The sequence below is a fragment of the Neopelma chrysocephalum genome, unplaced genomic scaffold (assembly GCF_003984885.1).
Source record: "Neopelma chrysocephalum unplaced genomic scaffold, ASM398488v2 Primary Assembly neopelma1_80b, whole genome shotgun sequence".
Taxonomy (NCBI): domain Eukaryota; kingdom Metazoa; phylum Chordata; class Aves; order Passeriformes; family Pipridae; genus Neopelma; species Neopelma chrysocephalum.
The window spans coordinates 10,071,075-10,097,803 of NW_020897742.1; the positions used below are offsets into that span (position 1 = coordinate 10,071,075).

General features: G+C 37.6%; 1 protein-coding gene across 25 annotated transcripts in view; it reads left to right on the top strand.

The window, feature by feature from the left end:
* The window catches only part of MYT1L (myelin transcription factor 1 like), a 327,282-nt gene that overhangs the window by 279,338 nt on the left and 21,215 nt on the right, over nucleotides 1-26,729 (top strand). For all 25 annotated transcript variants that reach the window (XM_027690164.1, XM_027690166.1, XM_027690165.1 and 22 more), the window contains 3 exons: nucleotides 16,913-16,975; nucleotides 22,292-22,375; nucleotides 23,711-23,932. In XM_027690164.1, coding sequence (XP_027545965.1) covers nucleotides 16,913-16,975; nucleotides 22,292-22,375; nucleotides 23,711-23,932 — 369 coding nt within the window. The remainder of the gene's footprint in view (nucleotides 1-16,912; nucleotides 16,976-22,291; nucleotides 22,376-23,710; nucleotides 23,933-26,729) is intronic.

Below are 26,729 nucleotides of genomic sequence, written 5' to 3' on the forward strand. Positions count from 1 at the left end.
CTGAGAGGTAGTCTTAAAAGCATGTACTCTCTAAAAAGCTCCTTAAAAGCCATCTGCATATCACTACCTCTGATGCTGTGAAATGTTCCATGCAGGCACAAAATTGCTTGCGTGAAGCACCTTGCAGAATCAGGGCCTTAGTTGTCAGTACTATGAAATGCTCTGAAATTAGAGGCTTTGTTTTCATAGTGGTATCTACAATAGCCAAATAGTTTATGGCCTCCTTCTTTATGGACTTAATTATTTAAAACAAAAGATAATAATAGCTCTACTTTTTTACTGTTTGGATTTTAATCAGTATTTAAAACCATTTGCTACTCAGTTATTACCCAAAATAGTCTCAATTCAGATGAACATTCACTGAATTAGAGTAATTTTTACAAAGCAGCCTGTATGACTTAAGTCTAAACTTTGTTTTTAGGAAGAATGTAAGTGCTGGGTATCCACATCCCTGCAACTTCTACATGCCTAACTTTGAAAGTGAAATTCAGTGTCTGCAATAACAACTTAGGCAGTTTTGAAGATACAATCCCTAGTTCCTAGCTCTTCTCTAATCACCAAGTATTTCAGAGTGAATGTTTATTTCACAGTTTATTTTAATTTTCGATACTTTTCTCTTGTCAGTCATTCCAGCGCCATTCTGTGCAGTTTCTAAGCAACTATTCTGAGAGTTGTGTTTAATTATCAATTAATTTGGTTAGCTATGTTAATATGCCCAATGAATCTCTCTAAGGCCTTCTTGTCTTGTAGTTTTTCCATTTGTACAGTTGCCTCTGTCTTCCTTGGGTTTGGTCACACTTATCTGTCATTGAACGTGTCCTACATAATTGATCTCATTCAGCCTGGCATTTGCTTGTAATCAATTCAAGGGTCTTTTCTTTGGCACAGTTTGGTTATTGTGCAAACTCCCATTGTGATGTTGATCATTTTTGCTTCAAATCAACAGATCATAACCAATTGCTCATTCCATCCAGATCCGCAAAGATCTGCAACATGATGCTGTGGTATATCCCAAGTGCTGAGGCAATCCCCATGGGAAGTTGCATAAACTATACAGTTGCTAAAAGGAGAATTAAAAATACGGTGTTTTGCACTTTCTGTGTTTGGTCAGACTTGCCAAAACCTTTAATATGTATGCCAAAATAAAAGTAATTTTGTCACTTGAAATCCTAAATGTGGTTGTCCGGATCCTCAGTTGGTGTAAATTAGCATAGCTCTGTTGCCTTCAGTGGAGTTACGCTAAGATACAACAGTGATGATCTGGGCAGATGCCCTCAGCTGCTCTCTTGGGTTAGCATTCATGTTTGATTGCCTTCTTTAAATATTTTGAAGTTATAAAATTCCTTGCATTGTTTGTTTTCTTAAAATGGCCAGTTGGTAACTCAATTACGTGGTGTCTGTATCTGCACAGTAACATCTGATTTTGCCATGCAGTTAAGTTCATCCCTTTACTTTTATCTCAGTGCAATTGGGACTTTATGTGGCACAATTTTTTGCAGCAGTGTAGTATCTATATCAATGTTCTATATCTCTAAAATATCCCATGTCCCTCATAAACACCTCATCATAATCTTCTTTTACAATATTTTTGTATTCCCAGTAAGTGGAATTTACATTTGCTCATCTGCATGTAAGAACTACTCTTCTACCCTAACACACAAAATTTCCACTGCTTCAAAGTCTGCTGATTTCTCTTCTTCCACAGATAACGACACTGTGCTTTTGCAGCATGGGCTCATTTGGTGTACACTGTGTGAAACAACCTTAGATTTTGAGGAGTACTTAAACACTGGCCATCATTATTTTTGTGTGCTTGACTGTGCTTATACTGCAGTCAGCTTCAGAAGTATGTGGGGAGGACTGAGGTATAAGCACATTACTATTGTCAGGTATTATTTTTGGACTGTGGTAAAAAAGGAAAAAAAAGACAGATCCTTCATAAAAATTAAATCTGAATAACTTATATTTAAGGTGCAGTTTCCAGAGTTATACCATTTACATAGTTTCATTCAAATGATGAGCTGAAAAGTAGTCAATCAGAGTGATATTTAAAATGCCATCTTCAGGCTTTGCAGTTAACAGTACACTGAGATGAATGGGATGTAGTTTCCAAATTTTCAGACTGCAAATTAGTGGGGACATCATTATGAAAGCCTATGATCAGTTAAAAGAGCTATAAATATAATTTATTCAAAAAAGATTAGATACTGAAGCACTTTTCTTCTATATTAAGTAGGAAAGGAATCAAAACATACACATGCAGTTTATAAGAAAAACAAGTCATAGACTCTCTTTTCTTTTTTACAGGTAGAGAACTATATTTTCCAGGCCAGTCAGTCTGGCACTTTTCTTGAACACACAATGCACACAAAAAGTATTCTGAAGAAGACCTACAAAATTACAACTTACTCATTTTGCCTGTAAAACTGTAAGCTTAGGGATTTTTTGTTTTCTTGTATAAACTGATGATAGCTAAAAGAAATTAAATCATCCTGCATTAAATGCAGTCTACTGAATGCTGAATTCAGAGTTTAATAGGTAAAAAAAATTTACTTTTGACTTTATGACCTGAATCTCTTTTTCTGCCATGAATCAGACATTATGTCAGACAATAGGTATAAAAATATCTTTGTTATTTCTCACAAATATTTGTATATTTTTCTTCTAAATTCCAGAGTCCTTCTTTAAAGGGGAGTGAATTCAGTAACTGCTGGGAATTTTACAAATAAGTTTTAATTTAAAAGCTGTAAATGTTTGTTATGTTGGACACTGCAGAGATAATTCACTGGTTTTGTTCCCCATGAACAGAGTTGTAAACAAATTACAGAAAAAAACAAACCAGGGAAATCATAACAATTTATCTGAAAATAACTGAATAATTTTTCAAAATGATAGATTATGGGTTTCTCCTCAAGGCTTCTCCAGGAACCATTGTAGGTGGTGATTTGTTTGATGCACTAATCAAGAAACATCTGTCAGGAAAGCGTAAGTATTTTCCATAAGTATAGGTATAATGAAGGAGGGGCAAGGGCCTTGCTTTTGAATAACACCCAATAAAATTTTTGTGACTTCAACGTGAAGAATATGAAAGAATGAAATTAAGAAATTTTTTCTTCTCTTTTTTAAACCACCTAAGGTTTAATCGTCAACACTCACATTCACAGAAAAAGTCCTTCAGTGGTTCAAATTCTTTACTGAGACCTGATCCAAAGTCCTTTTAAGTCATAGAATCGTAGAATCACAGAAAGGTTTGGGTTGGAAGGGACCTTAAAGATCATCTAGTTCCAAACCCCTTCTGTGGGCAGGGACACCTTCCACTAGATCAGATTGCTCAAATCCCCATCCAACCTGGCCTTGAACACTTCCAGGGATGGGGCATTGACAACTGCTCTGGGCAACCACATCAATGGAAAACCTCCCACTGTCTTTAGCAGACTTTGGATCCAAGATTACATTCTGTAACTGTGAAAAGGTTTTCCTGAGCAGCATGTTTTTAATGGAGTGAGAGGCCAAATTCCATGCAGAGTTTTCACTTCTTACACTTGAAAAAAACAGTTTCAGGTTGATACTGTTGTAGGCAGAGTCCTATAATAACTTGTTTTAGAAGAAAAGAGTATTTTTAAAGTTTAATTAGTGAAGTATTGGTAAGGAAGTTCTTTAACTTCTGTTTGAATTCTATTTGATCCAATAAACATCTGTAAATTAAAAATTATTAATATTGAATGCATATGAGAGGTAATTTTCTACCAGTTTATATGCAAAATTTGCATCCAGGATACTATGTTTAATAATACTTTACCTGACTTTAATTCCGTTTTTACATATTTTGACATTAACTCTACCAAACCCAGAGTAAATGCTGTAAATGCTGCTGATTCACAAATGGTAATAAGTAAATACGTCAGGACCACATATCTCCAATTTTTCTATAGTTCTTGTGAATGTTAATGTACCACACACCAGGTATGTTTTATATCTTCATATAAATTCTTATATAATCAAGCACAATCTCAAAAATAATTTTATTCCATCTTAAAGTTTAAATGCCATTGTTTCAAGGTAGTGGGCTTGTCTTTAAGGCTAAGAAAAGGGGTTTTTTTTGGTCTGTTCATGCTAATGTAGATACTTCCCATTCAAAGGTAAAGTAAATGTAATGAATATTTATCCAAAGGGTACTTTTTCTTAAAATTTCTCTCACCATAAAAAGGGGAACTTGGCAGTGGATTACATTCCTTGCAAGAGATACAGTTGACAACAATAAGTACTGGGAAGGGGCAACCTATGGGAGACATTTTTGTAAGATGCAGTTTGCTGGGTAATTCATTCCTCAGCGTTCAGTTGAACTTCTTTTGATTCTATATTCATCTTGAAATTAGTGGTTTTCCTATGGCTGAAGGAGTGCTGAGTACAATTATGCCTATCCCTACTTCATGCCAGAAGGTTAATAAGATGCTCTTCTTCCATGTCATGTATAGCTGAGCATCCCAAACTCTGAGCTAATCAGAGTAATCAAAACAGAGAATTGGTGTTGCAGCAATGTTCCTGCCCCATGTAATATTCTTCCAAATCCTTGTCAGGGGGCTTTTAATTTGCAGGAATGTTTGTAAGGCTAGTGATTTTTTTAAAAAAATATTTTGGCAGTGTTTGAATTGAAGATGTAAACATTCACTCTGAAAATAGAAAGTTATGGTTCTTCTTCACCAGCCTAGAAAAAGAAAAATATTAATCAAAGTTTAGACAAGTTCTATATCAACACTTACCAAGTCAATTAGACATCAGAGTAAGGAGCAGTAAATAGATGCTCAGGGTTATTTGACTATAAGCACACTACAACAGGAAGTAGTTTTGGAAAAGAAGTGTATTGCTTTAAAAAATCAGACATAAACCTTCTTCTTGTAAAAATCATGTAAGGCAAAGTTAGCCTCTCACTCCAAGCTGCTTTTCTAATTCTGCAGTGCATGGGAGCTCTGAGCCCTAAGGTACAGTAGAGCTTGAGCCATTGTGCTGCACAGCTATTTATCACTGGTTGTATCCAACCTCCATGGCACTCTGCACAGCTGTTTAAGAAACTATTCCTGCAGCAATTAGACTCTGAACTTAAAGTAACTCTTTTGTGAGATGTTTACAGTATAAACCAAACTTGCACTGCCTTATCATATGGGAGTTGCAGAAGGGGAAATCATACAAAACTGTGGGCTTTCTCCCTTTGTTGACTTTAAAGAGAAAGTAAGGAGGGCCAAAGTGAGAAAAGACACCAGAGCACATCCCATGGCAATAAAAAGCACAATTCATTCTCAAGTGCTCTACTTAATGATACCTTGGAACATTCTTATGAAGCTGGAATTATTACTTAAAGTGCTGTTCAATACAGCCGCAGGTTCCAACAGAAAAAAGAATAGTTTGTCTTGGAACAGTTTTTATAGTCTTATCAAGTGCTTCCTGTCCTCACTGAAGGGATGCCTCCTTTGTTCACATAATGTGCAAACTGCCTCATGCAGTCTGACAGGTTAGGGTGAAATGACACCAATTTCAGGTTATTGAATACTGTACTAAAAGCTCTGTTGCTTCTTTTACTACTACCCAGACAGCTGCAACATCCTTTTAGGGTAGACAGAAAACTCCAAAGTAGAGGCAGGTGCGTGCCCAGAGTAGAAACTGGGAGTATTATCTCAGGTGCAGTCCCTCTCACTGATCAGGATGTTTGGTGTGATCATCTACATCACTGAGAATTTCTGAGCATTCATTAACTCTGCAAGCTAGACTTCAAAATCATCATTTTCAATTGCTGAAAAGAACATATAAAAATACAGAGAAATACACAAATATTTTGAATATATAAACTATACAGATAAATTGGATGATGGTTGAACTTGAACTATCCAGAAGGAACTGAAATCAAGTAGAATGGTAGTGCGTGATCTTCCTGGAACAGTCTGTAAGGAAGGGGCTGCATCTGTACTGCCACTAGGAGGCCAAACAGTATGCTCTCTGATACTGCTTTTAAGATATATTACAGAATTATAAAATTATGTAGTCAGGGATATCTAAATGTCATCTAGTCTAACCTCCTGCTCAAAACAAGTCCAGTTGGAACAGGTTGCTCAGGACCTTGTCCAGTCAAATTGTTAGTCTTGTGAAGATTAGAGTTCCCACAACTATTCCAGCTTTTGACCAGACTGATGGTAATTTTTTTCTCATTTATAAAAAATTGGCTTTTCTATGCTGACCTTTATCCCCTTACTGCCTCTCCTTCAACTGTGCAGCTCTGAGAAAACTTTTATTGTGCCTTCACCACACCATCCTGTTAAGTATTTGTAGACATCAGTGAGAGTTCCTTATACTTTTCTTCATAAGAATGAGCAAGCTATTCTCAACCTTGGCTATTGAGTGCTTCAGGCCCATAGCCATCCAGCAACATCTTGCAGCAATGCAAACTTGCAGCTTAGTGTTGGTGCTGGGAAGAGTACAAAAAATATTGCACTCTCCTAGGCGTTACTTCATTATATCTGATTCGTCTGCGTAGTGTCTACTACCCAACTCTACCTCGAGGCAGTGGGATGGAGTACTTGTAGGGGTGGGCATAACTGTGGTAATGCCCAACCTGCCCTCCTTGCAAATAGGTTTGCAAGTGAGGTTACACTCTCACTAAAGGTTTTTCCCTTTCACTATGAATTAAGTCATGCTTAACATTGCATACCTGAGGTAAATCAAGGCTCAACAGTGAGGTTATACTAAAAAGTCAGTGTAGGTGGAGCATGAGTCTTAAGTCAATCACATGAAAAATTAGAGCAAATCTTGAGAAGGTTTCAGAAATTAGTATAAAGTGACACAGAAATTTGGTAACAAAACGTGATTTCCCTTAGCTGCACTGTTCATTAGCCTTCTTACTAGACTAGACTGCCTCCGACAGTCTGATATAATTCACACTCAGTATTTTCACATTTCCTCACTTAGGCTTTGGGCCTTGAGGGAAAAAGCTGCTTGTTTTCCTGAAATGAAAACTGGAGTATTTTACTCTTTTGCTGTAGATTCTTCACCCCAAAATAGAAAGCAGTATCTGCTTTATCTGTCTGGGAAAGCAAAACCCTTGAGAGTTTGCTTCCTTTATCCAAATGTTAACCTCTCCCTGTTATTGGATGGCACGTGTTTTCCAATAGAAGGACATGCAGAAGAGATGTAAAAGTCCATCCAGTATAAGGAACTTCGTGCCACAACAGCATTTCTCAAGGTTACTAATGAACACAGTGCAGTGACTGCATGTGGAGCAAAAGATATCTCTGAGCCTTAAGATGCAATTAATCACCTAAACACATTTTACACCAGACGATTACGTTTACCTTATATTACCTTTGTGAACATGCACTGAAAATCGTCTTTTTAATTGCTCTTTTGGAACAAGAGAGTAAGAAACAAGTTGTTCATAGTGAAGAAAATTCTGGCCCATTACATTTTCTGTCACTTGGATTATTTTAATGGGCTTGGGTTTTTTTTTGGTTTTTTTGCAAACCTCTTAGCGCTCATGCTGCCCATGATATATTTTCCAGATAACTCACAACAGTTTACAATCCTATTCATTTATGGCTTTGCCATATTGCTAAGCTGAGGGAACTCTCATTAGAGTCAGGACTTCTGCTTCTTTCTTAATTATATGGGCCTAGAAATATTTTGTAGGCTTGGTCTTTCATTCCAATATTAGATACACTATTTTGAAGAAGGACATATAAATTGGATTTTCTTCATGCTCTTCTTTCCATCCTTCCCACTCCGCCTTTTCTTTCCCCCATGCATTTGATCCAACTGTCTCCTTTCCTGTGATCTTCTAGAATCCCTCTTTTAAGTGTTTGTGCATGCACAAGTTGAACAGTTCTGTTCAAACAAGAAGCAGATAAACTAATAGCTAAGGAATGGCTCATGCTGGCTTATGCCAATCTCTTACCAACAACTTTAGTGGATGGTTAAGGCCACAGACTACATGGAAGTTGTTAGTCTTTTGTTCCTCTGCTTTTAGCAATCCTAATTCGATAGTTTTTCTCAGCATTTCTTGACCTTTTTGGGTGTTGCAGACTCGTAGATGTTAAAGTTATTCCAAACCTCTAGGAAACTTTCAGGAAGTGACAGATTCAAGGTCATACTGCTGTGTCCACCAGACCCTTTGGTAATTGTTTCACCTAGGAAAAGATATACAAAGTATGAAAGAGCAGAGTGTGGGAGAAGCAGCAGCAGAGAGATGACAATTCAAAAGTTATGCTATTGATAGTTTTATGGTGTCCAAGGTAGCCAGTGGACTACTAGCCATAGTGTACATATCAGGGGAAAAGTCACCTAGTTCAAAGTGTGCATTTTCAAAGTACTTAGCATTCAGCCTAATTTTAATTCAATTTTTAGCTAATACTTCCATTTACGTCATAAACAGAAAAGTTGTACGAGCTTTTGAAGACACCTTTTAAGGTGCTATACCCGTGTTACTGTCTTCAAGTGCTTCTCTTGGACCTATTGTCACATACAGGGATCTAGACAAGTCATGTCACTGGTTGTTCTGCAAACCTGGACCAATCTTGCTGTGCAGTGACTGAGTAGCAGATATTCACAAGGGGCTTAGTGGTTCCCATATTAATAGACCAAGCAGGAATAGGACATTATTCTTCAGAAACAAATGTGTCTACACAAATTAACTGAAAGAAGCCCATGTGGGTTTTTCGTTTGTTTTTTGGGTTTTTTTTCATCACGGGCTTACAACAATGCTATTAGGAGACAGAATTTGCATGGCTTTGTTCCCAGTTTAGGGCATGTTCTCTTAAGGCTATCTTCTCCTGCATTTTTCTCTGTGCCTCAATCATTTTATATTACTCCTTCACGTAGAAACTAAGCTTTTTTTCCAAAGGCTGAGCTGTTTGGAAATGAATATTTGAATTTGCATATGTTGGAACTGATTCATCCCTGGTGCCTTTCTAGTGCTCTCTGCTGCAGGGAGGGGATCTGCAGCTGGCCAGTGCTGCCTCCAAGGCAGGCGATGCTGGCAGGAGAGGAAGTGTGGGCAAGGTGCCCAGAGAGAGAACTGATTCACAGCTTCCCCCTGGCAGCTTCTGAGCATGGAGCACCCCCTGGATTGTGCAGAGAAGCTATTTTACATTAGGCACATGCCTTGCCTTTGGCAACTGGCATGTTAGGCGGTATGTGCTGGTGCTAGGTGTGAGAACAGCGGGTAGCACGTCATGGCACTTGCTGCTGGGAAGCTGGGAAGTCCTAACTGCTAGCAGAACAGGCAGCATGCAGAGGTGGTAATGGAAGGCACAGGGACTTTTTTTCTCAAGCAATATAATTAATTTAAACTCATCATGTGTATCTGTGCATTGGAGCGCACAGCAATATTTAAATGCCAGCATGATGCATTTTAGACTGCTTATAGGAAAATGGATTTCAATGTTATTAAAAAACATATCATGTTCTTTCTCACCCACACACAGTTAAAAAAATGCAGGAATGCAATAAAGATAATAGCAGCAGCTAAGGACAGAAAAATTGTACATGCAGAAAGTCAGGGAATTAATTAAATTTTACCTGAGGAGAAGAGCATGCAATCAGCCATTCCCGGTTCAGAACCATTCTATTGCTGGAGATTTCTAGAGGCAAGAAGAGAGAGAGACAGAGCAATCTCTCTGCAGAGATAGAAGAGACTGAAGTTACTCCATGAAGCCTCTGAGCCAAAATTATTTTAGTCTCGTGCCTGGACTAGCTCCACAGGCCTGGCATCATTCCCTCATGGTAGAAAGACTGTATAGTGAAAGTGGCAACAAGAAGTCTTTCCATTCTACACTTCTTTCCAATCTCCAATCTGCCCTTCTCCCGATGTCTTCTGAAGGGGCTCAGTAATGCCCAACTAGGAGGGATCCTTGTCTGGATCCCTTGACCTCCTGTCCATTCCTACTGGAACTGCATTGTATCCAATACCAAAAAGCAACTGACAAGACAGAAAAAGATTTTTCTAAATTCACTAATTTACTCTTCCATCACAATTTTTTGTTTTTGCTGGCTTTTGTTATTTCCTGAAATCCTCTTCCTTTATATCTGCTGTGAGTTTGGGTTTTAAATTTTCCTTTCACCTTCAGTGAAGCCTGTCTTGTCAGTAGCATTCTGCTAAGTAAGAAATGTTAGCAGTGTTTTACATATGAAAAAGTAACATTTAACACTTTTGGTAAAACAAAATTTATGTGATTAAATATTCCTTCTAGCCAGAATGAATACAGGGAAATAATTAACATATGGATCTAAATTTAACTTCTTTTTTTATTTTTGGCTTACAAAGCATCTTTATGAACCTTTGATATTTATAAGGGTCTGACATGCTTTTGTAGGTGTATTTGTGAGGATTAGAATGTACATTTAGCCTTGAACATGAAACCATAGACATAAGATCCACTGAAATATTCATTATCTGCCTGCCTGTCCCACTGAGTTTATGTTGCCTCTTGAACCCATTCAAATGAGCTCAGATGAGCTCTGAATGCAATTTTCAGAAGTGCCCAGTTCTTATTAGCCTGGTTCTGCTCCTTTTGAAGCCAGTGGTAAAGCTTACAAGGACCTTAATGAAAATAAAAGAGTGCAAGATATTTAAAATGATTCATTGAGTCTTCGCAGCCAATAAATTCTGTGTTGAGGTTTCACAACACACAGCACTTTCTCCCCTGTTACAAGGGCACAATGTGTATCAAATCATCTCAGCAATGTGAGAGGACCACAAGCAATGCAGACTGCGGGAATGATAAAATCAACTGGGAGAAAAGAGCAGGAGGACAAGAGTGATGAAAGAAAAGATAATGGAAAAAAACAATAAAGAGGAGGAAAGAAAAAAGAATTGTCAACTTCAAGGTTATTAGAGATCATGAAAGGAGGAAGGGATGAGGGAGGAACAGAGATTGAAGACATCAGCCAAATGGGACAGAGGAAAAAAAAAGAAGCAAAAGGGAGACAGAGAAAATTTTGAAGCGGCAAGAGGAGACAATGAGGAAGAAAAGGGATTTGGAAAAGGAAGGAGTACAGTGTGGAAGAGAAACACTGAAGAGGAATATGGATGGAAAGCAAACCATGGGGCAAAAACAAATGGAGGTTCTTCCTTCACTGCAGGAAAATAGGGTGAAAAAGGCACTAGGAAAGAAAATGGAAGGAGTAAAACGAAGAGTGAAGAAGTATGTTGATGTGGAGCTTTACTGAAGGAAATTAGGGGAAAATAAATCCATCTTAATGAAACAGTCTTTCATTGCAAATTTGTGGATAGGTTGTGTGGGTAGGAGGTTTTTGTCTAGGCATCAAAAGAAAGTATCATCACAGGAATTCAGAAATCAAATGCTATGGTAAAAAATAGACAATAAAAGACAACAGGATCAAAGTGGAAAATCATCTGTTTTTCTACTGGAATTAGAACAGACAATGGCTTTTCTGTGTTTTCGAGAGGAAAAGAATCAGCAGCGTTCCCACTTCACATACTTAATTAGAGTTTGAAAATCTACCAAAATACCTGGGACTGAAAATAAGATTTAAGAGATTTACACATTCAGATTGTTTTCACAGAACTGGCTAAAAAGTGATGGCTGGGAGGCATTGCTCTGACTACTCAGAAACAAAAGACAAAATGAGTTGCTGATTTCTGTCCAGTTCCCGCTAAATAGGTGTTTTCATAACCACAACAGTGCCTCTTAGTGACGCACCTGTGGCCAAAAATCTCTACTGAGAACCACACAGTTCTGTTCATGATGTTGTTTCTCGCCCTGGAGTGCTCCCTGCAGGTTTGCGGTGGTTGGCATGGGAAAGAATGGAGGAACACTTGTTCTCTGTTTTAGCCTATTAACTAATCAAAAAGAGGACTTGTTTGTGAAGAACTTCAAGCCTGTTGTTTTTGACAAGCCCTCAAATTCATAGAGGGATAGACAAACAATAAACTTACTATACCTTACAGAAAATTCCAGTTTTTAATTTGACAAAGCTTCTTCTCATCCCTTCCCGTTCTTGCCCTCTCCCTTTTTTTCCTCCTTTCTTACATATTCAATACAGGGAACTGCAAACACAATATCTTTACAGTTTAACTTTTGTAACCTTTTGTTTCAGAACTACCTCACTAAAAAAAAAAACAAAACCACGATATTTGGTTTGTGAATTTACGTGTAGTATCAGAATACATATGGCTTTATAGCTGCAAACAGAGCAGTGAATAAGAATCTTTACTTCTAGGCTGTTTCCTTCTTCTGTATGAAGTCATTTAGCCTCTTTATGCCCAAATTTTCCTCTGCCAAATTCTTTCCTTTTAAAAGGAGTTTTGTAAGATTTTATCCCTTAATGTTTGTAAAATACGCTCAGATCTTTAGATGAAAGATAGAAATGCAAGTATTATTGTGTCTGTCTTCCAGCTTCCCAACCTATGAATTCCATTCCTGGTGATTCAGTCAAATAAAACAGAATCTCAAATAGTTGGAAATCACCAGACAATAAAAAATTCTACATTCTGCTATGAAGAAGTCCCACAGGAAGCAATTATATTTCTCTAGCCTTTCTGATCCTTCAACAGAAAATCACACCTCTACTACAGAGATGGACAGCATGGTCAAAATAAAACTATGGGAAAGATAATTTTCTATTAAATCCCAGTTCTTTTGCATGTGATATATTCTGAAGAACCATTCTGAATTTTTGCACAATGTCCTGTTTTATTCCTCTGTTCAATTCAATATGATTTTTCTATTGGGTTGCTGTTTTAAATATTTAATTAGTAATTGATATTCTCTGTGGTAGACTATATTATTGATATGTGTGTTCACTTACTTCTCAAGGAAAGATTGGAAGCACAATGTAGTAGGTACTAAGTGTTGTAAACTAAACAGTAAAGGTAACATCAGTCTTTAGTGCTGATACACCATCTTACTAATGGCAGGTCATGAGAGGTATTTTGAAACAACTCATTAAAATTGGCCAGTGTGAGAGAAATTAATGGTTTTGTTCTTTTCTGTGGGAGCAGATATCCTCAGCACAAAAATAAAATGTCGAAGCACTTTCTATATCTTTGTTTTATTGGTATGTTTTAGAGGTAATTTATGTTTTAAAATAATTTCAAAAGTAAGTCAACCAAAGTCATACACAATAATGACAAAACTACTGCAGTTATGTCTTTCCACCTTTGTGTAGAATCCTATTTGCTCCTAGGAGTATAGATTTAAATATGGGTCATATTTGTAGTGCACTATGCTGATGAGAGCTGGGGGGTTTTGTGAGCTGAGGTTTCAACAAGGCTTTTAACCAGTGGCATTTGGAAAAATCCTCCCAGAGCCCATTTGGGCATTGCATTCATTTCCTCCCTAGTCCCAAGAACCTCCCTGAGTTCTTCAAGCTGCCAGAAGTCTGTTTTAATTGCTGCACATCTTCAGTCCTTTCCATGCAGAAGGATCAGTAGCAGGGCTTAAGTGTATTTTTCTCAGTTTGAATTTCACCTTTCTTTCATTCCTGCTGTTGAATCTAAGCTCAATACTGAATCCAGCTGCCACAACTGTTCTGCTGCCTGCCCTGCTTTCTGCTTGTGTCCCCAAAAATACTTCTCTGGGATGGTTTGTGAAGTGAATAGGACATCAAGGCAGTGCTAACTGCATTCCCCTTCACTGACAATGTCTTTCACTTAGTGGATGCCCTGAACTTGTGCTAGTGTTTTATGTCCTGAACTTCGCTCTTCACAGGGTCAGTTTCTTTTGTTGCCTCCCTTGTTACAGTACTTAAAGTATTTCCTTTGCTGCAATAAGCTATTATGTAGAGTCTACAAATTAAGTTTCTGATCCTGCCAAATTACATTCACTTTGAGTAAGTGAGGAAAACTGTATATCTCTTTTTGCACATACTCTGATGCTCATTTTCAAAGGGTTTCACATCACCTGCCTCTTACAAGCACCCATACATACATCTTTCTGGCATTGTTGCAGGTAGATATGATTAAGTCAAATATGTATAGATAGTAGTTGACAGTAAAGTAGTAAGGTATGTACAAGTCCTACGTATAGTCAGCCATTCTGAAAGTACAGATTCCCAATTCCAATAGCATCAGGGCTTGTGGTTGTCTCCTTATCTATTCTGCTTAGGATAGCAAATAAATATTGTAATAACTCATAGTCGAAACAGACTGCTGCATATCTACATCCTATGTTTCACAGTGTTAGAAGCACTTCCCATGGAATGGAAACAGCAAGAAATATAAATGTAACAGGGTTTTAAAATGTTCTTACCAAGTGCATAAAACTGTCATTTCATCTGTTACATTTAGGTAAAGATAAGCTTATGAGATTTGAAAACAAATATTATAGCGTCAAAATCAAAATCTGAAAGGTCTTTCTGAAATCCTTGCCTACATAAAGATCTCTTCTAGTTTAATCAAAAGTATGATTTTAAACTGATGTGAACTGTGCAGAGCCCTTTGTGAAGATACCCAGTTCAACTTACAGCTGGATGATTTCTTCTTGACTTTAGTTGCTTAATTTTTAAATGACATAAAAATAAGCTCGTTTTTAAATTGTGTAAGACTGTCCAAATGCTTGAAGTGTAATGGTCTTATTTTAAGACTTGTTGATGGGATATACTGTGCATCTTATAAATCCTGTTTGTTAAAACACTATTAATTATGCTGCCTGTAACAGAAATCTTGGAAAAGATGAGAAAAAATATTGTTCAGTTTTGCTAATAACTTATTCTCAAAAGGGTTGAAAAGTTTGGAGAGGAAAATGATGGCTTCAAATTATGGGTTCATAAAAAAGGACTCCTTGTAGTACCCCAGACAGACTGCAGAGGAACCGTCCCATGGCTCCTGATTCTCCTTTATTCATTTAAATGCCATGGACATTTAGAGCCAAAGTTTAATCGATTCCTTTAATTTATTTCTATTCCTATATCTTTTGATTCAACATCTTAGAAGCTTTAGTCAGGCTCTTCAGAGATGCAGCTAGTCTTGATGGAACTAGGAAATAGGCAGACCACTGAAGCTACCTAGCATCAAAAAAACCAAATGAAGCAAGAGATTGTCTCTCTGTAGATCTCAATACACTTGCCTAAAAATGAAAAAAAATAATGAGAACATCTACGTATTTAGAGATTGAGTATTTAAACTATAAGACCCTCCATATAAGATGCCCTGACCACTTATTTTTTAATTTAAAGGAATAGCCAAAGTTTATGCTAGCCATGTGCAACCACAGCAAAGAATAAAGTGTAAAAACCATATGGACTGAGCTATGACTTCCTTATTAAGGGTCATATTTTTACCTAATTTGTATCAGAAGAATCTATGCAGAAATTATGGGGCTTATCTTTCTATAAGCAGAGAGATTGATGTGTGATGTCAACCTGTATGTTGGTCTTTAAGATATTAAGAACCACAGTAATACACCTTCTGTTCAAGATCATGGTCATATATTTGGTCGTGTGCAAAGACAGAAAACAAGAGAGAAGGAGAATTGTCATTAAGGATGCTGTTTAAACTTGTCCAAAGTGCACAGACTGATATATAGAAGGGAAACTTCAGTAATGTAGTGAACCCCAGAAGTTTTACCAGCTCACATCCTGGAATTGCTACCATATTTTAGTGTTTTCTATAGAATTAAGGAACTGATCCAGATGAAGATCATATGAGAACTCCATTTAATACATTCCAGTTTAATTTAATGTCTTTAAAGGTAGCATTAATCATGTTTGCAGTTTGGCCCTGCTAAGCTCCTCGAAGTACATAATGTTTACTAACTTAAAAGAGCTAAAATTCGGGTTAATGGAATGTGACAACCCCAGTGCACTGAATTCTGGATTGCTTAATTCCTGATTTTAAGAAATGTTCAAGTCTCTGCAGAAACTGTTGTGAAATGAAAGTTTACCAATACAGACCACCTTTGAGGAAAGCATACAAAAGCATACATGTAACTAAAGGGTGAAAGCCAAAGTCTGCATGAACTCTGGATTCAAATAGTGGAAAAATTCAATGTAATGGAAATCTGATGTTTCAGAATGCAACATCTGAATTTGTGTGGAAGCTTTTTTGAATTTGAATGATTTCTTCAAATGAAGCTTTAAAAAGCATGGCTAAAATTCAAAACTCAGGCTCAAGAAAAGTGACTTTTTGGAATTCTTGTAGCATTTGTCTGTTCAGTAAAATGAATATAAATTAATTCTTTCTTTGTCTTTTCTGTGATTTAGTGTAGCAGTTCAAATACCAGCTAATGATTTTACTTAGCATTATAATGTAGCTTTTTCTGTGATGATTGCAATCATCTTTGCAATGTAGGAAAAAATATCCGTTTTCTTTGATGACTCTAATGTCATTCTACTTTAAGAAATTCCACTGAAGGCTGTACCATCAGTGACTTCTCTGTCTGTTTGGTGTTTGGGAGGGTTACCATTTCTCTACAAGAGGCCAGCATTTGTCTATATATTTCCTTTTTCTTAGGCATTTCCTTCACTTCATGGGGAGTGAAGGGGTCTCTCCATGGTGCAACCCCATGACACTGTGCAAGGAGTTTAGAGCAATAGCTCCAGTGGAAAACAAAACGACTTACTGCAGTGTTAACCATTACCTAAGCATACACCGTGGGGGTATTCCATTTGCTGTCAACCCTACTCATTCCTGGTGGTGTAGGGATGGTGGGCTGCTGCTGGAAATCTCCACTGATCTGCCAGTACTTGAGATATCCAGAAAGCATTTAAGTGGGCAGCTGAAGAGTAACAAACAAAACATTTTGTGAATGAAAAAGTATGTTTGTCCCTGGTGTGGAATTAAGCTCAGGTTTAGCAATGGTTAGAAGTTCCCAGGGCTGGCACCTGAGGAAACAAGGAGCCAATGGATATTTTATAATGGGCAGTTGTATCTTTCCTGTGAGTAACTGTATCTCTTCCATTATTATTGTAGGTGTCCCACCCCTGGGTGTGATGGCTCTGGGCATATTACTGGAAATTATGCTTCACATCGAAGGTATGTAAAGAGAAGGTTTTGTTATTTAACTCAAATAACTGAAGGGCTAGAAGGGACCTCAACTGACCTCACTTCCCTCTCTAAATACTGAGGTAGGATTGAGTGCTGCACGTAGACATGCGTTGGTATAACTCATTCTATTTATCACTAATGGATAGCATTTCTCAGCTTCAGCATGGCTCACTACTCAAATAGGTAGGAAGATTTTTGCTAGTATCTAGCAAAATCTTCATACAAAATAAATTCAGTTTTTCTACCATCTCTGTTAGCCCAAGGAAGCAATTCAACATTCATAAGGCTCCCAACTGAAGCCTTACCAACGTTAATCATAGGGGGAAAGTATCTCTTTCATCTAATATGCACCAGCCTTGTTAGTACATTTCAGAATAAAGCTTGGCTTGTCCTTAAGTTGCAACACATTGTCAAGACAGAAGAATGGAAAGAGAAATTTATGGATGAAAGCTGTTACCTTAACTGCCTAAACTAAAACCATGATCCTTACTGAGGGCCAAAGAAAGCTTCCCATTTACTAATTAGGGTATTGATCAATTATGGTGATACCACTGTAGAGGTAATGGTACAAATGGTATGTAATCAGCAATTCCCCTGTGACTATTTGAGAACTATAAATCAGTAGAGAAGAGCTGTGCCATATTTTGTAAATATCTATCTTCTGTTTAATCAAAAAATAATAGTGTATTCCACCTCTCTTTTGTTAGTAAAGGCTCTTTACTCCCATGCAGACTATTACTGTTGAGTCTGGGTATTTGCTTGCTTCACCAAGTCCCTATAGTTTTAAAATTGACTATAACTAGTCAATATACAAATTCCCAGTTTAAATGTATTCCCAGTAAAAGCAACAAACAGTTCAAAGTCAAAACATAAATAACAGAGATTGGGAATGTGCCATACCTTTACATGCTGTAAAAATGAAAGATCCCAATATCAATTTCTGTCATCATCATGGCTAGGCTTCGTGAACGAAGATTTGGGAAGGGCTCTATCCACATTTGTTACACGCACGCTGGTGGCTAATGAGATAGACATGTCCAGTTGCAAAAGGCACAGCAAAAGGACTCCTTAGGTGATATATTCTGCAAGACATGATTCTTTCTGCGTTGTCTTTTCTCCTCGAGAGTGATCCTGCGTGCTTTCTCAAAGGAAACAGCAGCGTTATAGATGATGTGTCTCCAGACCTCCTGATTGGAGACCAGAGTAGACCAGTTATGTTGGTCAATATGGCCGAGGCTGAGATGTTGTTTCAGGGAGTCTTTGTATCTTCTCTTCGGGGCTCCTCTCTTGTGACAGCCAGTGGCAAGTTCACTATAAAGCAGGATCTTAGGGAGGTGGTGGTCCTTCATCCTTGGGACGTGCCCTGCCCAACGCAGCTGTGTTCTCAGCAACATGGCCTCAATACTTGTGACTGCTGCTTGTTCTAGAACAGATGTATTGGTCACATAATCTGACCAGTGGATGTTTAGGATTGTACGGAGGCAGTGTTGATGGATGTGTTCTAGGAGACGCAGGTGGTGGCGGTAGATGACCCATGATTCAGATCCATATAAGAGAGTAGACAGCACAATGGCTCTGTAAACACTGATCTTGGTACTTTTCTTCAAGTGTTTATTACGCCATACTCTTTTATGGAGTTTTCCAAAAGCACTATATGCCTTTGCTAACCTATTGTCTATCTCCCCATCAATCTTACCCCCCATCAATTTCTGTAATGCAGTGTTAAAACATTGAAAGTACAAATAAGATTATAAAGGGGAAGATATAAGCATTTTAAAAGCACTTGCATGATATAGGAGATTAAGTCACACTTTCAAAGGTATTTAAGGTCAAATTTAGAACTACATTTAACTACACGGGGAATTATCAGCTCACACTCTACCAGCATTATGCTTGGTGCAGCTCTGCCCCAACTTTGCTGTTTCAGGAAGCTATTTATATGTTTGATCATCTGTTTAACCAGAAACAGACAGGAGAGTGAAGATGCAGATGAAAAGTGTTACTAACAAGAAACCTAAAAGGTGGCAAGATTGGCAGAGGAGAATCACTGAATGTTGACATTTTTTAAACCCCTTCCTTGAGCATTGTCTCCTGGCCACTGTAGGACCAGATTCTGACCTGGGTGGTGTTACCTACTTCTGTCTGTAAATTCTTATTGTCTTGCATTTTTGCAGATGGACCAAGTTTTCGTTTGATTCTGCAGCATACTCAAGTACACATAAAGATAGAAAAAGTAATTCTGCAAACCTAAGGGATCTCGAATTTGTCCAGTCCATTGGGATTTAACACATTCAACCTTTTGAAATGCCACCATATCTATATTGACCACATAACTCTTTAATTTCTCTTCCAAAAAGACCTCTAGCAGCCCCAGGTCTTTGGCTGCCTGCGGGCACAGGAGCACTGACACTGAAGAAGTAATGTCTTCTTTGCTTAAAACCGTCGATGTCCCCAGGAGACCTGTCACATTTACACAGAGCCAGCCTTACACTGTTCAGGTCATGATATCTATCAAGGCCATTTCTGAGGTGGTGAGGCTGGCAAAATGAACACTCTTTTAAAGGGCACGAACCAGTAGCCTAAATCTGGAGCTGTTAAGTATGGAGGACCTCACAGCACGTTCTCAGATGAGTTTTCTAATTGCCACACTGAAAATTCACATTTAGCTCTGCTTGCATCTGAGTTAGCATTTTGTTTGCATTTGATACAATCAGTTACAACCCTCTCAGTTTCAGAAGGGAAAGAATGACAGACTTCTTTCCTAAATGGCTGCTGATATGCCTGGGTATCATCTGTATTTAAAATGGCTGCTCAACAGCAAGCACACATGAAGGCAGATTTAACTCTGCCATAATTCTGCATCCATTCAATCTATGCCAGAAGTTGTATCAGCATGTGCTGGTGTTGAATTTCCCTTGTTGTCTTTTATCTTCATATATGAGGAATTAAACTGATATAAAAATAAGTAATATGCTTACCTTGTAATAGCTTTTGGTTATTATAGGATAAAAAAAATTAAAGCAAAGGCTGATCCTAGAGATATATTTTCTCAGTGAATCCACTATCAGAGGAAAAATTAATTAATCATAACTTCAGAAGCTGTCTATTGGAAATGTCTGTTTAGAGGACTTGAAAGGTCTTAAAATTTTCTAATAAATCACAGTGCCAGAATAGAAAGATCTATTACAGAGAGATGATGCACCAAAATACCAATAAGTAGGTGATAATTAAATTGATGTAACACATAGAAAGCTTTAAATCATTAGTCAAGGCAGAAATTCTTTGTTCAGATTTTGTTATGAAAATGTCATCATACCCATCTGTACATCTACTAAAAAAAGTATTGCTTTCTGAGGAATTTCTATTAACTGTTTAGTTTTCAGATACAAATCCTGGTTGTTCTCACACAGTGGGTACAACTAGTCTCAGAGATAAACTAGGGGTATCTTTAACTCCTGTCCCTTCACTCTCTGCAGTCCAGGTTGTATGAGGGGCAGTGAATCAACCTGTTCCTGAACTGTTCCCTTGCCCCAGAGTCAGCTTTCTGTTATTCTAAATCCCTCAGACTCTCTACCTCCTGCCTCTGTCTTCTTACAGATAATACTATTGTTTTTGAAGAAAATTATTCTTAATTGGCACAGGCTTTCTGAGGTTTAGTTTGTACAGAGGGAACTATGGTGCTTTGGTGTCCACTATGCAAGCTGGAATAAAGAGAAGTTTGCTTTAAGCAGGAAAATGGTTGGCTGCATCTAAACTAGAAGTGAAATGGGATGAGAGCACAGGTCCACACATCAGAGCACAGATGTCTACACTATTAAATTGCTAACATGACCCCTGGTACAGTATTGACCCTGTGCCACTGAAACTCTCCAGGCGATTCTAAGCGTGGGTCTAGATCATTCTCTACAAGCAATATGGGTGTAGCTGTCCTGCTTTACAGAGATAGAGAGCTTAGCTGTACAAAGGTGAGCTTGCTGGTCTTCTGTCAAAGCAACAGTTCTAGGTCCCTTCTGTTTACCACTATAGATGTAGCCATGCCATCTCACTAAAAGTTTCTAGGTAATACACTATGTCCAATATCTAGTGCCAGCATTCGTCCCTTTCTTTAATTGACTTATTTATGACTTTGCAGCATGTAAACTCTGTTTTTCTCTATTTTCCACTTACTAACACAGAATTCTGTTTGTGATTGCATCACCTCTTTCTCTGCTTCTTCTTCTCAGTCCTCACTGGTTTTGACAAGACAAAATAACTGAAAATTTTGTTACCATTGTTTCTATCTCTTGTTCCTGAAAACAGGACCTACTATGCAATGCTGAAGTACCTTTTGTCATGCTGAAACAAAAAATTTAATCTTCTATTTTGTTTGTTTCTCCATGAAAATTTTTCTTTGGTGACACTTCTTTGTCTCTCATGTCAACACATTTGAAGCTGTTCTACTGATGGATTTCTTTTTTTAATGCTGATAGTTAAGATGAAAATAACATTTAAATAGTGGACAAAGCATGATTTTATTGATAGACATATTTGTATCCTCAGATATCAGCTACTTAAAAAAATCTTAAAATATATGTTAAAGTCATTGTCAAATCTACTGAATGGTTTCTATAAGGAATTCTTCATATGCAAAGGAAAGCTGAGCTTGTGAAGTTAAAAACTACATTCTCAGTGTCTAGTTAAATGTAAGATTGGTTAGCCTAACATATAACTTTGTCTCTACCAAATCTTTTTGTCTGTGTGAGTTCTGAGCACTCGAACACCTTTTCTGGAAAACACTGAAAGCTCTGAGCTCTGCTGTGTTTTTATTCAACCATTCTATAGGATTTTTATGTGATGTTTGAGAACTTTAATAGTGTTTCTAATGTGTTTTCAAGAGAAATCTTTAGTCCTACAAAGAGATACTCCTTTTTTTTTCTATTCTTCCATCCCTCTCAGCCGTAGAGGACATCTCAGCTCTGAAACACTGGCTTCTATTTCTTTTAAAGATGCCACTGTCGCTGCTAAGTTAGCTGGAGGGATTGTTAGGCAGAGAGTTTAACAGCTACTTTCTCTGGCTCCTCGGGGACTGCCTGTGTGTGTGGTCTGCACAGCGCCAGCAGTCCTGTCCGGCGTCACAAACCCAGATGCACAGATTCCCCCTCGTGGTGGCTGCTGCAGCTGTCCGCGTGTAACCTGCTTGAGCTTTGATTTTGGAAAACTGGACAGGATTGTCTATTCTGCCAGTTTCTCAGATAGAAAGTGTATTCCTGGTAAAGTGTACCCACGAATCAGAAATTGCATTTTAAAATGTTTTCTTTCACACAGTCTTTCAGGCTGTCCACGAGCAAAGAAAAGTGGAATCAGGATAGCACAAAGCAAGGAAGACAAAGAAGACCAAGAGCCAATTAGGTGAGAACAAATACTGTCAAAGAGTGTGCTTGTGTTTCCTAAGGTCATATATATCTTCAGGTTTTTATTAAGGCAGAATTGTGACTGTGATAGTCATCCAAGAGCAGATGACCACATAGACTTCTATGAGCAAAGCTGGGATCTGTGCTGATTTATTCAGCAAAGGATACAGTATTAGCCAAGGGTACAATCTTCTATAACTTAGTTTAAAATTCTTCATTTTCACATTAAATTAAAAAATTACTTAGATCTTTATCTCCTAAAAGCCCCTTAAACACGTTTGCATACTAGAGACAAACGCTACGTGCTAAATAAAGTAGTTGCGGGAATAGAGAATTGAGTGTTTATATGAGACTGCTGCAACGAATCTCAATATTCATGCAGTTTGCAAGAGAAACAAATGCCTGCCTAGGTCTTGGTTTCTTCTTGCAAGGTGCTCTGATATCAGTGGCCATTGAACTTGGTGGATTTAGTGACTGCTTAGACCATGCAGGACTGGACCCTCAGTGGAGACTTGTAGCAATATTTTAGTGTAGGACAAGGAGTGAAGTAACTGGCCTTGTTTAGACATGTGTTATGTAGCAACATACTGAAAAAACACCCCATAATTTTCTTTTAACGTTTCTCTTTGAAGATTCTAACCTGTTCCTTCTAAGCCTGGTTATTTGTTTTTTAGCAGTATACAGAGCAAACATATGGGGGACTCCCAAGTAAGGAAAACCATCAAATGAACACAGAACTGCATTTATTGATCTCTCTAGGCTGTAGCACATAATTTGATATAATCACTCCTATTCAGAGAGTGGTTAAGAGTGCTCAGCATTTCTGATGAGGTGCTCTGATCACTTCGTAACTAACTCTGTACACTTGACATTTTCATGACTTCAGACAAGTCTTCTTTGGGTTCCATACACATAAATAAAATGTACTAAGGATTATTCTAAGTAGGATTTTATGCTTATAGGGGTTTTTTGGGCAATTTCTCTGCTGAGCAGAGTTCAGTAGCCAACATTTCAATTCCACGGTGATATTTACAGTAATGAACACGTACAATTCAAATATATATCTCAGTCCTTTATTTTGCAATTGCATAATACCAACAGCTGTGACTGCATCTACTGGCTAGCCTTCTTAGAATTCATCAAAGAGCATTTTCTTTTTCAAATTAGTAAAGTTCTGCTTATAATTTTAACTACTACAGGGTATCTTGACTAATTTTGACATTACAGTGCAGGATTATTCTTTTCATGTTGGGTTTATTTGGACTTTGTTGTAGAGGCTACCAGGCGTACGATGGCAAGACAATAAAGTTTATCTCATCTCTTTCCTATCCAGATGTCCAGTTCCTGGTTGTGATGGTCAGGGTCATATAACCGGAAAATATGCGTCCCATCGCAGTGCATCAGGGTGTCCTCTAGCTGCCAAAAGGCAAAAGGATGGGTACCTAAATGGCTCACAGTTCTCTTGGAAGTCAGTGAAGACGGAAGGAATGTCATGTCCAACGCCAGGATGTGATGGCTCAGGACATGTCAGTGGTAGTTTTCTTACTCATCGTAGGTGAGTAACTGTGACTTATATTTTTCACTTATGCTTATTATGTAAATCAGATTAGCAAGATTTGAAACACAGCTTTTTGTCATGGCATTTCTCTGTTCCTTTTAAATTTCATTATTACTTTGAAAAATAATTTGCTTACATGTATTCGTAGGTAACTGGAAATGCAGACACACCATTTTTTTTATGCAAGCCCTTGCAGATAGAGACCAGAATTTGAATTTATAATACACAGAAAATTTTATGGTAAAAAACATGCATGACAGTACTGTAAATCTCCTATTGCTTTATTGAATAATTCTGGACAAATTACTTTGAGACAGACTTTGTAATACATATCTGAGTCCCCCTGATTTTCAGAGCTTTCAAACACATTCTTGGTTCTCAAACATCAGAGCATGGAACTGAGGAATTTAAGGAACAAGTTCCATAAAAACAAAGTACTTTTATTCATTTGGTAATGAAAATGTTTGTTTAAAACAATAAATGAAGAATACAGAACATTATTTAAAACTAACGGAATACAAATATTTGACAAAGTAAATACAAAGCCCAATTTTTCATAAACTTAACAAAAATAAGAGAAATTCAGTGATGACATCTTTCATAGCTTTGAAAAGGAAGGGAAAGCAGCCAGTCTATTAGGCATCAAACTTGCTGCCATTTTAGATATGACATTATGAAGAAGCAAGGGTGTTCTTGGAGCTCTGGGTGGGAAGCTCAGCCTGAACATGACTATAATGTCAGAGCAAATTTCTTATTATATAATCGCTAATATAAAATTCTATTACTTCAAATATGTCAAGCTAATGTCCCTAATTTGTCACTCTCTGCAGGCAAACCTCAGTTGAACTTCTGTACCTTTTAGTTAGCTAAGCCAACTTGATCTTGTTTTGTAGTCACTTCTAGATAGAGAGGTGAAAAGTGTACTTCTTCTTCATCCTCTTGCCTATGTCCTTTGATTCTTTCCTTGACAATTCTTTAGAGCTCACTCAGAAGCCATACCCTTGATTTCAACCCTCCAGACTTTGTGCACATAGTTCCTATTTATTGTTTAGGCTCAGAGTTGTTTTTCTACTCAGTATTTGTATGTACCTACAATGAAGGGATTCTGGTCCATGACCTGAGGTGCTACCTGAGTGGTCAAATGTATTACACAGCCTGTGGCTCCCATAGGCTTTAGGAAGTAGCAGATACAAAAAGTCCGACTATTTGTGCAGGTACCACATGGGGATTTGAGTTTCCAATTTTCAGTAAAATATCAGTATTAGTGTTCATATTTCAGTTTAGCTTTCTTCATAATGATGTAACATTTATTTACTTCACAGAGATCTATCATTAAAATTTTGCAATTATTTTATCTTTAGCTGAAAGGTACAATATAATTACTGGGAGATTGCTTGCAAGGCATATACACATAGTATTACATAGTATTTACATTTTCAAGGAGAATAATCTTGCAACAACAATAATAACTAACTTCTAAAAGAAACATACTCATACTAAATATAACAATTTATACGGCAAATTGTGCCAGAGATTTTTTTTTAAGTGTTTTCATGAAAAAAACCTAGAATGACATTTAATTTTATTTGTTTGTTTGTTTGTTTGCTTGCAATGGAGAAACCTAAATCTGACATTTAGCTACCCAGCAGCCACATGTATCTTAAGTAGAAACTGAGACATGTATAAGGCTTACTGTGTAAGACCAGGTTTTGGGCAAAAAGGTCCATTGTTAGAGGAGGGCACCACAAGATGAAAGGTTGTTTAAAAAGACTGATGGAAGTAAACTGATCCTACTTAATTGTCTTGATGTAACAAAGGGCCAATATTCTAAGTTGCAAGTGAATTTAACAACTTCTTGGAGCTTCCATAAGCAATGACAATATTAATAACAAGCCATATTATCTTAAAAGTATTAATAATTCTTGTAGAATTCTTGAGATGCTGTTAAAAATGCTTGGTTCATTTTATCACACAAAGAAAAGTGCATGGAGCCATTTTAGATGCCTTAGGGTAATTTACATGGCCTCCAGTTGCTGCTCAGAAAGGTGGATCCAGTGTAATATTTATCAGCCTTAGTGATATATCTTCTCAAATGGCATTTCATGCCTCTCTATGTGGACAGCTGAATCAAACTCTGCATGTAGGATTGAACTTAAGATAAATTCACCTACTTTAAGAATCTGCCTGTAGGTGATGTAGGATGCATTTACTCCTCTTCCAGTTAGTGGAATCAATGGATCCTGGAGAGCTGCTCACTTCACTCAGTGAAGTAGACACCTGCCTTTAATCAGAGTTGTACCCTAAATGTCATTGAGTGCGTCAACAGGAAGTGAATTTTTCCCTGCCTACACTTAGGTACTTTATGCCATTTCAGGTATACTTAGGGTATGCAATATGGCAATACTGGGTTGGCCAAAAGGACTGAAGATTTGTGAGACACTGTTCTTTGATCGTGACAGCTGAGAGCTGAATGTGCCTCACGGGGGATCTGAAAGGATGCTAGTCTTTTTAAATGAATGGGCCCCAGAGCTCCATGGCAGCTTGGGCACATAGTTCCCATGCACACATTTAAGTCTAGGTGTTGTAATCTGGAGCTCCCACCTAAATTAAAGACTATACATTTTCTTGCATAAGGATGAAATATCCTCTCACTTTTAGTGTATCCATTCTAACAGGCTGTGATCTCATCTTCTACCTCTAACAACATTTCGCTCTACAGCTATGGCTGTAAATCTCAAATTCTCACCTTCTGAATGGAAGCAATGCTATGCCAGTTACACAGTGAGGCCAGGCT